Genomic DNA, 12103 nt, shown 5'->3' with positions numbered 1-12103 from the left:
TAAATTGCCCGTAGTGTTAGGTAAGGGGTAAAGGTAGGGGTATGGGTGGGTTGCGCTTCGGCGGGGCGGTGTGGACTTGTTGGGCCGAAGGGCCTGTTTCCACACTGTAAGTAATCTAATCTAATCTAATATCTCCTAATCTTTCCTTCTTCTGCATCCATACCAAGTGCTCTTCTATCCACTACCACCACACTTAATCCCTTCGTCTCACTGCAGAAAATAATTGACTCAGCCACCAACTGATGTTCCTACAGCACCCCAACTTGTTCCTTCGTCCCATTCTCTTTGAAGTGTTGGAGGCTGAGGGATGACCTTCTAGAAGTTTATAAAATCATGGAGGGTCGTGATTAGGGCAAATATCCAAGGGTTTTATCACAAGCTATGGGAATCCAAAAATGGAGGGCATAGGTTTAAGGTGAGAGAGACAAGATATAAAAGGGATCTAAGGAGCAACATTTTCAAGGAGAGGCTGGTGAGTTTGTGGAATCAGCTACAACAGAAAGTGGTAGGGGTCGGTACAATTACAACATGTAAAAGGCATCTGGATGGGTACATGAATAGCAAAGGTTTAGAAGGATATGGGTCAAATGTTGGAATGGGACTAGATGAATGTAGGCTATTTGGTCAGCCTAGACAAGTTGGACCAAAGGGACTGATTCCATTCAATAATCTTTATGGCTCTTTGATTTCTTTGAAAATGGAAAATTCCATGCTATGGCTTTTGATTTCAAAGGTTAGACCATCAATACAAGTTGTCAATAATGGTCCCAGCATTCACTTGAGGTGAGGCCTCACTTGTTGTCTTCTTCCTCTTTGAATAAGTACCCTATACTCCAAAGCTGAACTTTATCTTGCAATCTGTCATCTGCTCTGCTACTAATGTCTGACTGTGCCCATTGCACATACTAATTTATTTCATGTATTATGTGGAACCTTATCAAAGGGCTTATTTAAAAATTGAACGAGTGTGCGTAAGCAAGAGTTTTCAGTTCTGTGCTGACTAATCACGATAATGTACCTAGACTTTTTTTTAAACCTTTAATAGGGATTCCTATTGCATTTTTTACTACATGAAGCAGACAAGTCTACAATTCCCCACACATATTCAATCTCTTTAAATACAGGAATAATGTTATCTGTCGGTGGTTTCCCCCTTCAACTTTCTCTAGCTAATTAACTACATATAGTAATGCTGCTATCATCTCTCCTCAAGATTCTTAAAAATTGCACAAGTACAATTAATTTGGATGAAAGTTTGCTCGCTGAGTTGGAAGGTTCGTTTTCAGATGTTTCGTCACCATATTAGGGAACATTATCAGTAAGCCTCCGGTGAAGCACTGGTATTATGTCCCTCTTTCTATTTATGTTTTTAGGTTTCTTTGGGTTGGTGATGACATTTCCTATTGTTGATGACATTCTTTCCTGTTCCTTTTCTCAGAGTGGCAGATGGGATCCAAGTCAATGTGTTTGTTGATAGAGTTCTGGTTGGAATGCCATGCTTCCAGGAATTCTCGTGCGTGTTTCTGTTTGGCTTGTTCTGGGATGGATGTGTTGTCTCTTCCCATCTATATGTAAGGATATGAGTGATAGTGGGTCATGTCTTTTTGTGGCTAGTTGATGTTCATGTATCCTGGTGGCTAGTTATCTACCTGAATGTCCAATGTAGTGTTTGTTACAGTTCTTGCACGGTATTTTGTAAAAGAAGATTGTTTTGCTTGTTGTCTGTATAGGGACTTTTAAGTTCATTAGCTGCTGTTTTAGTGGTTGGTGGGTTTTTGGGCTACCATGATGCTAAGAGGTCAGAGTAGTCTGGCAATCATTTTCAAGATGTCTTTGATGTAGGAGAGTGGCGAGGGTTTCTGGGTACCTTGTGTCTGCTTGTTTGGGTTTGATACTGAGAAATTGGCGGACTGTGTTCATTGGGTACCCATTCTTTTTTAATACACTGTACAGGTGATTTTCCTCTGCTCTTCGTAGTTACTCTGTGCTGCAGTGTGTGGTGATTCATTGAAATAATGTTCTAAAGCAGCTTCGCTTGTGGGTGTTGGGATTTTTTTCTGTAGTTCAGCATTTGGTCTGTATGAGTTGTTTTCCTGTAGATGCTGATTTGAAGTTCCCCATTGGCTGTTCACTCTGTGACATCTAGGAATGGCAGTTTGTTGTTGTTTTCCTTCTCTTTAGTGAATTCTATGCCAGTAAGGAAATTGATGATGGTCCTGAAGGCTTCCTCTAATTTCTTCCATTTAGTGACGACAAAGGCGTCATCCACGTAGCGGACCCAAAGTTTGGGTTGGATGGTTGGCAGAGCTGTTTGTTCGAATCTCTGCATTACTGCCTTTGCTAAGAACCGTGATATTGGAGATCCCATGGGTGTTCCGTTGGTTTGTCTGTAGGTTTTATTATTGAAAGTGAAGTGGGTGGTAAGGCAGAGGTCCACTAACTTGATGATGTTGTCCTTGCTGATAAAGTTGGTGACGTTTGGTGTGCTCGTCTTTTGTTCTTCTAACAGCATGGTCAGTGTTTCTTTGACAAGGTTGATGTTGGTGGATGTGAGCAGGGCTGTCACACCAAAGGAGACCATTATTTCATCTTCTTCTATCTTTGTGTCGTTGATGTTCAACTAGCCACAAAAAGACATGATGCACTTACGTACAGATGAGGAAGGACACCACTTTGGGAACAACACATCCATCCTAGGACAAGCCAACCAGAGACACACACGAGACTTCCTAGAAGCATGGCATTCCAACTGGAACTCTATCAATAAGCACAATGATGTGGATCGCATCTACTACCTTCTGAGAAAAAGAATAGGAAATGAAATCACCAACCCAAGGGAACCTAAACACATTAATACAAAGCGGGACATAACACCACTGCCTCACTGAAGGCTCACTGATGCTACCTAGTATGGCGACGAACATCTGAAAATGAATCTTCCAGCTCAGCAAGCAAACTTACATCCAGAACCTGACAAGATGGAGGACAGGAAAAATTTCTGGCTGTAACAGCTGCTCCTTTTTTGACGTATTTTAGGTGCTGGAGGGGATTTCCTTGAATTCCAGGAGTAACAATTACTGTTTTATATGCTGTTGCATTGTTTTGGAACTTTGGAGAGAAAAAAAAAGTCAAAACAACAGCACTTTTAAAAGAGAGAAGAACACACAAAGGAAGCAGATGGTGAGGTCAGCGCAACAGAGAGAGCGAGCGAGAGTGAGAGCGCGAGAGTCAGAGATCAAGAGTGAGAGATTGAGAGAGAGCGAGAGAAAACCTGCACAGTTACTGCCTTTGCTGTTTGAATTCATGTATCGCTGGATATCGGAGTGCATCTGGGAAAATTATCAAACTAGTGAAATTCACAACTGACCTTGGAGGAACTGTTGGGCGAAGTTCACAGCACAGAATCAGATAAGTTAATTGTTGTTTTAAGTGTGGCCGACGGAGAATCTGCAGTAGTGAGTAGAATGGGTTCTTTCTTGCTTACATGTATTTGGAGAGATGTCTCTTGATTAAACTTAAAATATAAGCCATAACTATTGATTTATCCTGGGGCAGTGTTTGTAGAGGAATAAGATGGCGTTATTTTCTGGGTCTGTAGGTTGTGAAGGAGCAAAAATGACCTTTAATACTACTTGTCAGATGTGGGAGTTTAAAGAGATGGATGGCAGTTGTAGGAAGGGGGGACAGTCTCACATACAGTCACATGCATGTGTTAACTCCAGGAAAGGTAAGAGAGGTAGGCAGCTAGCACAGGAGTCTTTTGAGGATATACCCATTTCAAATAGGTATGCTGTCTTGGAAAATGTAGGAGGTGATGGATTCTCAGGGGAACGTAGCACGAACAGCCAAGTTTCTGGTACTGAGACTGGCTCTAATGCAACAAGGGGTACGTCGGGTTCCAAGAGATCAATCGTTTAGGGGATTCTCTAGTCAGAGGTACAGACAGACGTTTCTGTGGCCAGCAGTGAAAAGGAAGAATGGTGTGTTGCTTCGCTGGTGCCAGGATCAAGGATGTTTCAGAGAGGGTGCAGAATGTTCTCAAAGGAGGAGAGGGGTCAGCAAGAGGTCATTGTCCACACTGGAACCAACGACATAGGAAGGAAAAGGTTGAGATTCTGAAGGGAGATTACATAGAATTAGGCAGAAATTTACAAAGGAGGCCCTGAGAGTAAATATATCTGGATTAGAACAGGATGTGGACCAGATGGGCCAATGGGCTGACTCTATGACTACTCCCGGTGCTATGATCTAGTGAGGGCAGGAACAGGAGGATAGAGCAGATGAATGCATGGCTGAGGAGCTGGTGTACGGGAGAAGGATTCACATTTTTGGATCATCGGAATCTCTTTAGAAGTGACCTGTACAAGAAGGACGGATTGCACCTTCATTGGAAGTGGACTAATATACTGGCAGGGAAATTTGCTAGAGCTGCTCGGGAGGATTTAAGCTAGTAAGGTTGGGGGGGACACAGGAAGATAGAGAGGAAAGAGATCAATCTGAGACTGGTACAGTTGAGAACAGAAGCGAGTCAAACAAACAATCAGGGCAGGCAGGGACAAGGTAGGATGAATAAACTAAACTGCATTTATTTCAATGCAAGGGGCCGAACAGTGAAGGCAGATGAACTCAGGGCATGGTTAGGAACATGGGACTGGGATATCATAGCAATTACAGAAACATGGCTCAGGGATGGGCAGGACTGGCAGCTTAATGTTCCAGGATACAAGTGCTACAGGAAGAATAGAAAGGGAGGCAACAGAGGAGAGGGAGTGGCACTTTTGATAAGGGATAGCATTACAGCTGTGCGGAGGGAGGATATTCCCGAAAATACATCCAGGGAAGTTATTTGGGTGGAACTGAGAAATAAAAAAAGGGATGATCACCTTACTGGGATTGTATTATAGACCCCCTAATAGTCAGAGGGAAATTGAGAAACAAACTTGTAAGGAGGTCTCAGCCAACTGTAAGATTAATAGGGTGGTTATGGTAGGGGATTTTAACTTGCCAAACATAGACGGGGACTGCCATAGTGTTAAGGATTTAGATGGAGAAGAATTCATTAAGAGTGTACAAGACAATTTTCTGATTCAGTATGTGGATTTAACTACTAGAGAAGGTGCAAAACTTGACCTACGCTTGGGAAACAAGGCAGGGCAGGTGACTGAGGTATCAGTGGGGAAGCACTTTAGGGCCAGCGACCATAATTCTATTAGATTTAAAATAGTGATGGAAAAGGATAGACCAGATATAAAATTTGGAGTTCTAAATTGGAGAAAGGCCAATTTTGATGGTATTAGGCAAGAACTTTTGAAAGCTGATTGGGGGCAGATGTTTGCAGGTAAAGGGACAGCTGGAAAATGGGAAGCCTTCAGAAATGAGATAACAAGAATCCAGAGAAAGTATATTCCTGACAGGGTGAAAGGAAAGGCTGGCAGGTGCAGAGAATGCTGGATGACTAAAGAAATTGAGGGTTTGGTTAAGAAAAAGAAGGAAGCCTATGTCAGGTATAGACAGGATAGATTGAGTGAACCCTTAGAAGAGTATAAAGGAAGTAGAAGTATACTTAAGAGGGAAATCAGGAGGACAAAAAGGGGACATGAGATAGCTTTGGCAAATAGAGTTAAGGAGAATCCAAAAGAGTTTTTACAAATACATAAAGGACAAAAGGGTAACTAGGGAGAGAATAGGGCCCCTCAAAGATCAGCAAGGCAGCGTTTGTGTGGAGCCACTGAAAATGGGGGAAGATACTAAATGAGTATTTTGCATCAGTATTTACTGTGGAAAAGGATATGGAAGATATACACTGTAGGGAAATAGATGCTGACATCTTGCAAAATGTCCATATTACAGAGGAGGAAGTGCTGGATGTCTTGAAATGGTTAAAGGTGGCTAAATCGCCAGGACCTGATCAGGTGTACTCTAGAACTCTGTGGGAAGCTAGAGAAGTGATTGCTGGGCCTCTTGCTGAGATATTTGTATCATGGATAGTCACAGGTGAGGTGCCAGAAGGCTGGAGGTTGGCTAACGTGGTGCCACTGTTTAAGAAGGGTGGTAAGGACAAGCCAGGAAACTATAGACAAGTGAGCCTGACATCGGTGGTGGACAAGTTGTTGGAGAGAATCCTGAGGGACAGGATGTACATATATTTGGAAAGGCAAGGACTAATTAGGGATAGTCAACATGGCTTTGTGAGTGGGAAATCACATCTCTCAAACTGGATTGAGTTTTTTGAGGAAGTAACAAAGAGGATTGATGAGGGCAGAGCAGTAGATATGATTTATATGGATGTCAGTAAGGGAGAACAAGCCATTTGGATACAGAACTGGCTCAAAGGTAGAAGACAGAGGGTGGTGGTGGAGGGTTGTTTTTCAGACTGGAGGCCTGTGACCAGTGGAGTGCCACAAGGATCAATGCTGGGACCTCTACTTTTAATCATTTACATAAATGATTTGGATGCGAGCATAAGAGGTACAGTTAGTAAGTTTGCAGATGATACCAAAATTGGAGGTGTAGTGGACAGTGAAGAGGGTTACCTCAGATTATAACAGGATCTTGACCAGATGGGCCAATGGGTCGAAAAGTGGCAGATGGAGTTTAATTTAGATAAATGTGAGGTGCTGCATTTTGGGAAAGCAAATCTTAGCAGGACTTATACACTCAATGGTAAGGTCCCAGGGAGCGTTGCTGAACAAACAGACCTTGGAGTGCAGGCTCATAGCTCCTTGAAAGTGGAGTCGTAGGTAGATAGGATAGTGAAGGCGGCGTTTGGTATGCTTTCCTTTATTGGTCAGAGTATTGAGTACAGGAGTTGGGAGGTCATGTTGTGACTGTGCAGGACATTGGTAAGGCCAGTGTTGGAATATTGTGCAATTCTGGTCTCCTTCCTATCGGAAAGATGTAGTGAAACTTGAAAGGGTTCAGAAAAGATTTACAAGGATGTTGCCAGGGTTGGAGGATTTGAGCTATAGGGAGAGGCTGAACAGGCTGGAGCTATTTTCCCTGGCACATCAGAGACTGAGGGGTGACCTTATAGAGGTTTACAAAATTATGAGGGGCATGGATAGGGTAAATAGGCAAAGTCTTTTCCCTGGGGTCGGGGTGTCCAGCTCTAGAGGGCATAGGTTTAGGGTGAGAGGGGAAAGATATAAAAGAGACCTACGGGGCAACTTTCTCACACAGAGGGTGGTACGTGTATGGAATGAGCTGCTAGAGGAAGTGGTGGAGGCTAGTACAATTGCAACATTTAAGAGGCACATGGATGGTTATATGAATAGGAAGGGTTTGGAGGGATATGGGCCGGGTGCTGGCAGGTGGGACTAGATTGGGTTGGGATATCTAGTCGGCATGGACAGGTTGGACCGAAGGGTCTGTTTCCATGCTGCACATCTCTATGACTCTGAGCTACAAATCTTCTCAAAACTCACAATTAATCTGGACCCGAAGGACTATCCTCGAGTTTAATTGGCTTATTGGCTTCTATCTCAAAATGTGGTTAAAATATTTCCAATCTCATTTGACAATGCCACATCCACTCAATCTGTATCCCTGAGAAATACTAAAACAAAATATCTAAATATTTCTGCTATCTAAACATTAATGATTTCATCCTTGTTCCTACCAATTGTCATCCTAAGATGTTTTTATATTTGTGTAACTACAGGATGTTTTACCATTTTGCATTAATCTCATTAATAGAATTTCATGTTCCACTAACTGTTCAATTTTTTTTTCTTCATTCCTAGTCTCTTCTTACTCTCACTTAGAGTCACAGAATCAGATCCCTCATCCAACCAGTCCACGCCAACCATAATCCCAAACTAAACTAGTCCCACCCACCTGCTCCTGGACCATCTCCATTCAAACCTTTCCTATTCATGTATGTATTCAAATGTCTTTTAAACGTTGTAATTGTACCTGTATCCACCATTTTCTCAAGAACTTCATTCCACACGCGAACCACCCTCATTGCAAAACATTTGCCTCGTAGGTCTTTTTAAATCTCTCTCCTGTCACCTTAAAAAATGTGCCTCCCAGACTTGAAATGGTCCATCATCGGGAAGAGACAACTACCATTAACTCTATACCTCTCATTATTTTATAAACTTCTATAAGGTCGCCTCTCAAGCTCCTTTGCTCCAACAAAAAAAGTCTTTGCCTATCCAGCCTTTCTTTATAACTCAAACCTTCCACATGGGGCAACATCCTGGTACATCTCTTCTGTACCCTCTCCAGCTTGATAATATCTTTCCTATAACTGGGCAACCAGAACTAGACACAGGATTCCAGAAGAGGCCTCACCAATGTCCTGTACAACTTCAACATGACTTCCCAACCCATATACTCAAACGACTGAGCATTGAAGACAAACGTGCCAAAGATCTTGTCTATTTGTGGTGCAAACTTCAAATCATTACATACCTGCACCCGTAGGTTCCTCTGTTCTGCAACACTACCCAAAGCCCTATCATTAATTGTATAAGCCCTATCCTTCTTGTTGTACTAAATGCAATACCTCACATTTATCCAGCTTGAACTCCATCTTGTTTTACTTTCTCATTGTGTCCAAATACATGATGTATGTTCACTTTCTTTACCTTAAAGTAACTGTTATTCCATAATATTTAGGTAAAAAAGGGTACTCTTGGAGCATTCCCAGTGTTTTATTGAAGCTCTTAAGGAAATAACATTCATGTTGGAAATGGATCATTCTCCCAGTTTGAGGGGAGTATCAGGATGAGTTTCACTATCTGCACTTCAGACCCCAGACAGAATTGAGAGGTTCCAAAAGCTATTTATGGGCGGCACAGTGGTTAGCACTGCTACCTCACAGCGCCAGAGACCCGGGTTCAATTCCCGCCTCAGGCGACTGACTGTGTGGAGTTTGCATGTTCTCCCCATGTCTGCGTGGGTTTCCTCTGGGTGCTCCAGTTTCCTCCCACAGTCCAAAAGATGTGCAGGTCAGGTGAATTGGCCATCCTAAATTGCCCGTAATGTTAGGTTAGGGGTATGGGTGGGTTACGCTTCGGCGGGTCGGTGTGGACTTGTTGGGCCGAAGGGCCTGTTTCCACACTGTAATGTAATCTAATCTAATCTAAATGTAATCTAATATGGTTAGCTTCAATTTAAGCCAAATCCTCCTTTACCATAAAGTTCCATATTCACCAAACTTTATGGTTTTTCTGAACAAGATTAACAATGTATGGCCAAAATAAACTCATAAAATGCTCAATGTCAAAACAGTCACACAAATGAAGAGCAGTTTATGTAAAACCTTTTTTTCATTAATATTAATGAAAGGCTTCTTGCTTTCTTATTGACACTTACCCACAGTTACTGGCTTCCAGTGAATGTGATCCAGCATCAAAAATGGGTACCTTCCCCATAATAAACATAATAATTTCTGATCTTTGATAATCTGGAAGACTACTCCCAAAAAAGCCTAAAATAAAACAATGAACGTAGCACTGAGCTTTGATATCAATAATGCACAGTTATCAGGTTGTACAATAAAACTTACACATATCAGAACAATACCTCAAATGAAAGTTTCGTCAATTAAAAACAAAATATAAACTTTGGGTCTCTAGTATGGAATCTAATACCTAATTTGCAGATGACAAAAAAACTGAGGATGTAGTTTACTCTGAATAGGAAAAGAAACCTCAGGAGGTTAATAGGTGAAATTTATGCAGCATTTTTGACAGTACCTTTCTCCTCTGTTTCTCTTTGTCAGATCAGTGAAGGTCAGGGAAATGCCACCACCTCTAACATTCAATCAAAGACATATATTCTGACTAGCATATATGCTACTGTTCCTTTGTTTTTGGTGAATCAAAATTCTGAAAAATCTGATCTAACACCACTGCTGGAGTACTGTCAGCATGTGGCTTTTTAAATATCACCCAATATCTATTGAAGACTAAAAAATTATTCCAGAAGGCAGGTGTGGACTTTTATTTTGGGTATCTGTTGATAAGTGGGTTGGCCTTTGCTGAAACTTTTGATTTAATTTCTGAACTTCCAAAGTAATACCGCAGGTGTGGGTGAAATGTAGCAATCAAGATGCACAGGAGTGGTGGGTAAATTGGCAAATTCCCAAAACAGTTGGGGAGATTCAAACACAAGGATGACTAAAGGAAAGGTAGCCCCATAAAGTAGAACGGATAGAATCTCTGAGGAGTTGTTCCTCTAATCTCAGACGGGCTTTCTTCCAGCAGAGGGAGGCTGCAAAGAAAATGCAGCAATTTCAAACCAGCCTAAGGAATATGTGGTTAACTAACAGACAGAAAAAAAATACTAAAAGCACTGATATAAAGAATCTTTTGAATGTGGAATATCTAGCTTAAGGTTGCATATCTTCAAGAGCTACTTCATGGAGAGAAACACATCACTTCTGTCCTGGCAGGATGCTTATTCTACAAAAATGAGAATCAGAAATATAAAGGACAATGCATGGCTTAAAAGAGCTTACAAACATTTTAGTTTACACTTATACACTGATCTGTAGCTATAGAGAAGTGTGAAACAGAAACATTAAGTTCATCAATATTGAGGCAAGGAATTTGCCCATTCATACCTTATCTGGTCTACATATGACTCTAGGCTTACAGAAATGTGGTGGATTCTTAACTGCTCTCTGAAATGGCCTAGCAGGCCACTCAGTTCAAAGGTAATACAAGATAGGCAACAAATGTTGGCCTTCCCAGTAATGTGAACATCACAGAACACGAGAAAGGAAAGCTATTTACCAAATGTTTCCATATCTCATGTTGAAGTCTTTTTTTTCTAATTCACCCACAGGATATGAGCATCAATTGTTGACCAACATTAATTGCCCTTGAAAACGTGATGAGCTTTTGTAGACCTAATTAATTGTAACAATTAATCAGTTAATCCAACATGGTCTTATCCTAACAATCAGCAAAGAAGGTGAATTAGATGGATCTTGATCCTTTGTTGTCTAATAGTTTTAAATTGGATCAAACACATCAGCAACCGTTATTAGATTAAAAAACCCGTGATTCCTTGAAAGGCTTCGCCTAAAATCTGCACCTCTGCCTTCTCGGTAGAGCCAGGATGTGGCTGTCTCTGTGCACTTTCTGGACAAATTATACTTTTTCATGCTTGGTAAAATCAGCCAATGTAGACTTCTCTAAACTTTCAATCTTTGCAGGCAAGGTGCTGGTTGAACAGTAACTATGGTTGAAGGTCCATATACTGGAAGTTCTCATCAGTTTTGCATCCTCCCTTCTTAAGTTCCTGCCCTCTCTTTAAATTGGCTTTTCAACAGTATGATGTAAACTGTGGGATTTATTTTCATAATTGTTATTTTAGTTGCTCAACCTTCGATTTCAGGGTTTGAATTCATAACTGGTGGATTATTCAGTTTGTCATGAGTTAATCATTAACATGTAAATATTTCTGTAGTCGGGGTGATTCCTTTTAAAAGTATAGTTTCTGATGCCTGGCTGAACAGCTAGCTTGTGACCCAGCATGGTAAATAATGGGGTGTCAAAGATTTGTTAGAAATCCCTGTGCTCTTTCCCCTCAAAGCTTGGGGATGGTGCTCTTTGCTGAAACAGAAAGACTTTTAGTTTCATTTTGAAACACTGGGTTGTGTTAGTCCTGTAAAAACCTTGGAATAAGATAACTGTACAGAGCAGTGCTCGTGAGAAGAGGAAGATATAGTGAGTTATAGTTACATAGTAAAGTATTAATGTTGTTTCCAGATTAAATAAAACCCCAGAAGTGGTTATTTAAGCTGTATGAGTGAAGTTCAAGTGTATGATAGCTCCAGGAACAAAATATTGCAGTTCCAGTGATAGTGCTTTGCAAACTGTACCAGCGTGTTATAGATATCGTATAAAACCTGTTTGGCTGCTTTTCAGTTTATAACGCAGCATTTTGGGATTAGTGGGATTACACTCTTACTGTGTGTTTAAATTATTTGAATTTGCATTAGTTTGGATTATTTTTGTTAAAATAAAATCAGTATCATTGCATGCTTATGGTTCAGTAGCAGACCACTGTCAAAACAAATACATAAAATTAAGATCAACAAGCCAGGTTTCTGCTTGGGATAGGAGTTGTCTGTAAAAATCTG

At 41.1% G+C, this 12103-nt stretch overlaps 1 protein-coding gene across 7 annotated transcripts in view; it reads right to left on the bottom strand.

The window, feature by feature from the left end:
* Positions 1-12103, bottom strand: part of efr3a (EFR3 homolog A (S. cerevisiae)) — a 171993-nt gene that overhangs the window by 57985 nt on the left and 101905 nt on the right. For all 7 annotated transcript variants that reach the window (XM_072570428.1, XM_072570430.1, XM_072570431.1 and 4 more), the window contains one exon: positions 9325-9439. In XM_072570428.1, the coding sequence (XP_072426529.1) occupies positions 9325-9439 (115 nt within the window). The remainder of the gene's footprint in view (positions 1-9324; positions 9440-12103) is intronic.

Source organism: Chiloscyllium punctatum, chromosome 5, assembly GCF_047496795.1.
Source record: "Chiloscyllium punctatum isolate Juve2018m chromosome 5, sChiPun1.3, whole genome shotgun sequence".
Classification (NCBI taxonomy): domain Eukaryota; kingdom Metazoa; phylum Chordata; class Chondrichthyes; order Orectolobiformes; family Hemiscylliidae; genus Chiloscyllium; species Chiloscyllium punctatum.
Note: the sequence above shows the minus strand (reverse complement) of the source record. Positions and strands in the feature narration are given on the sequence as shown.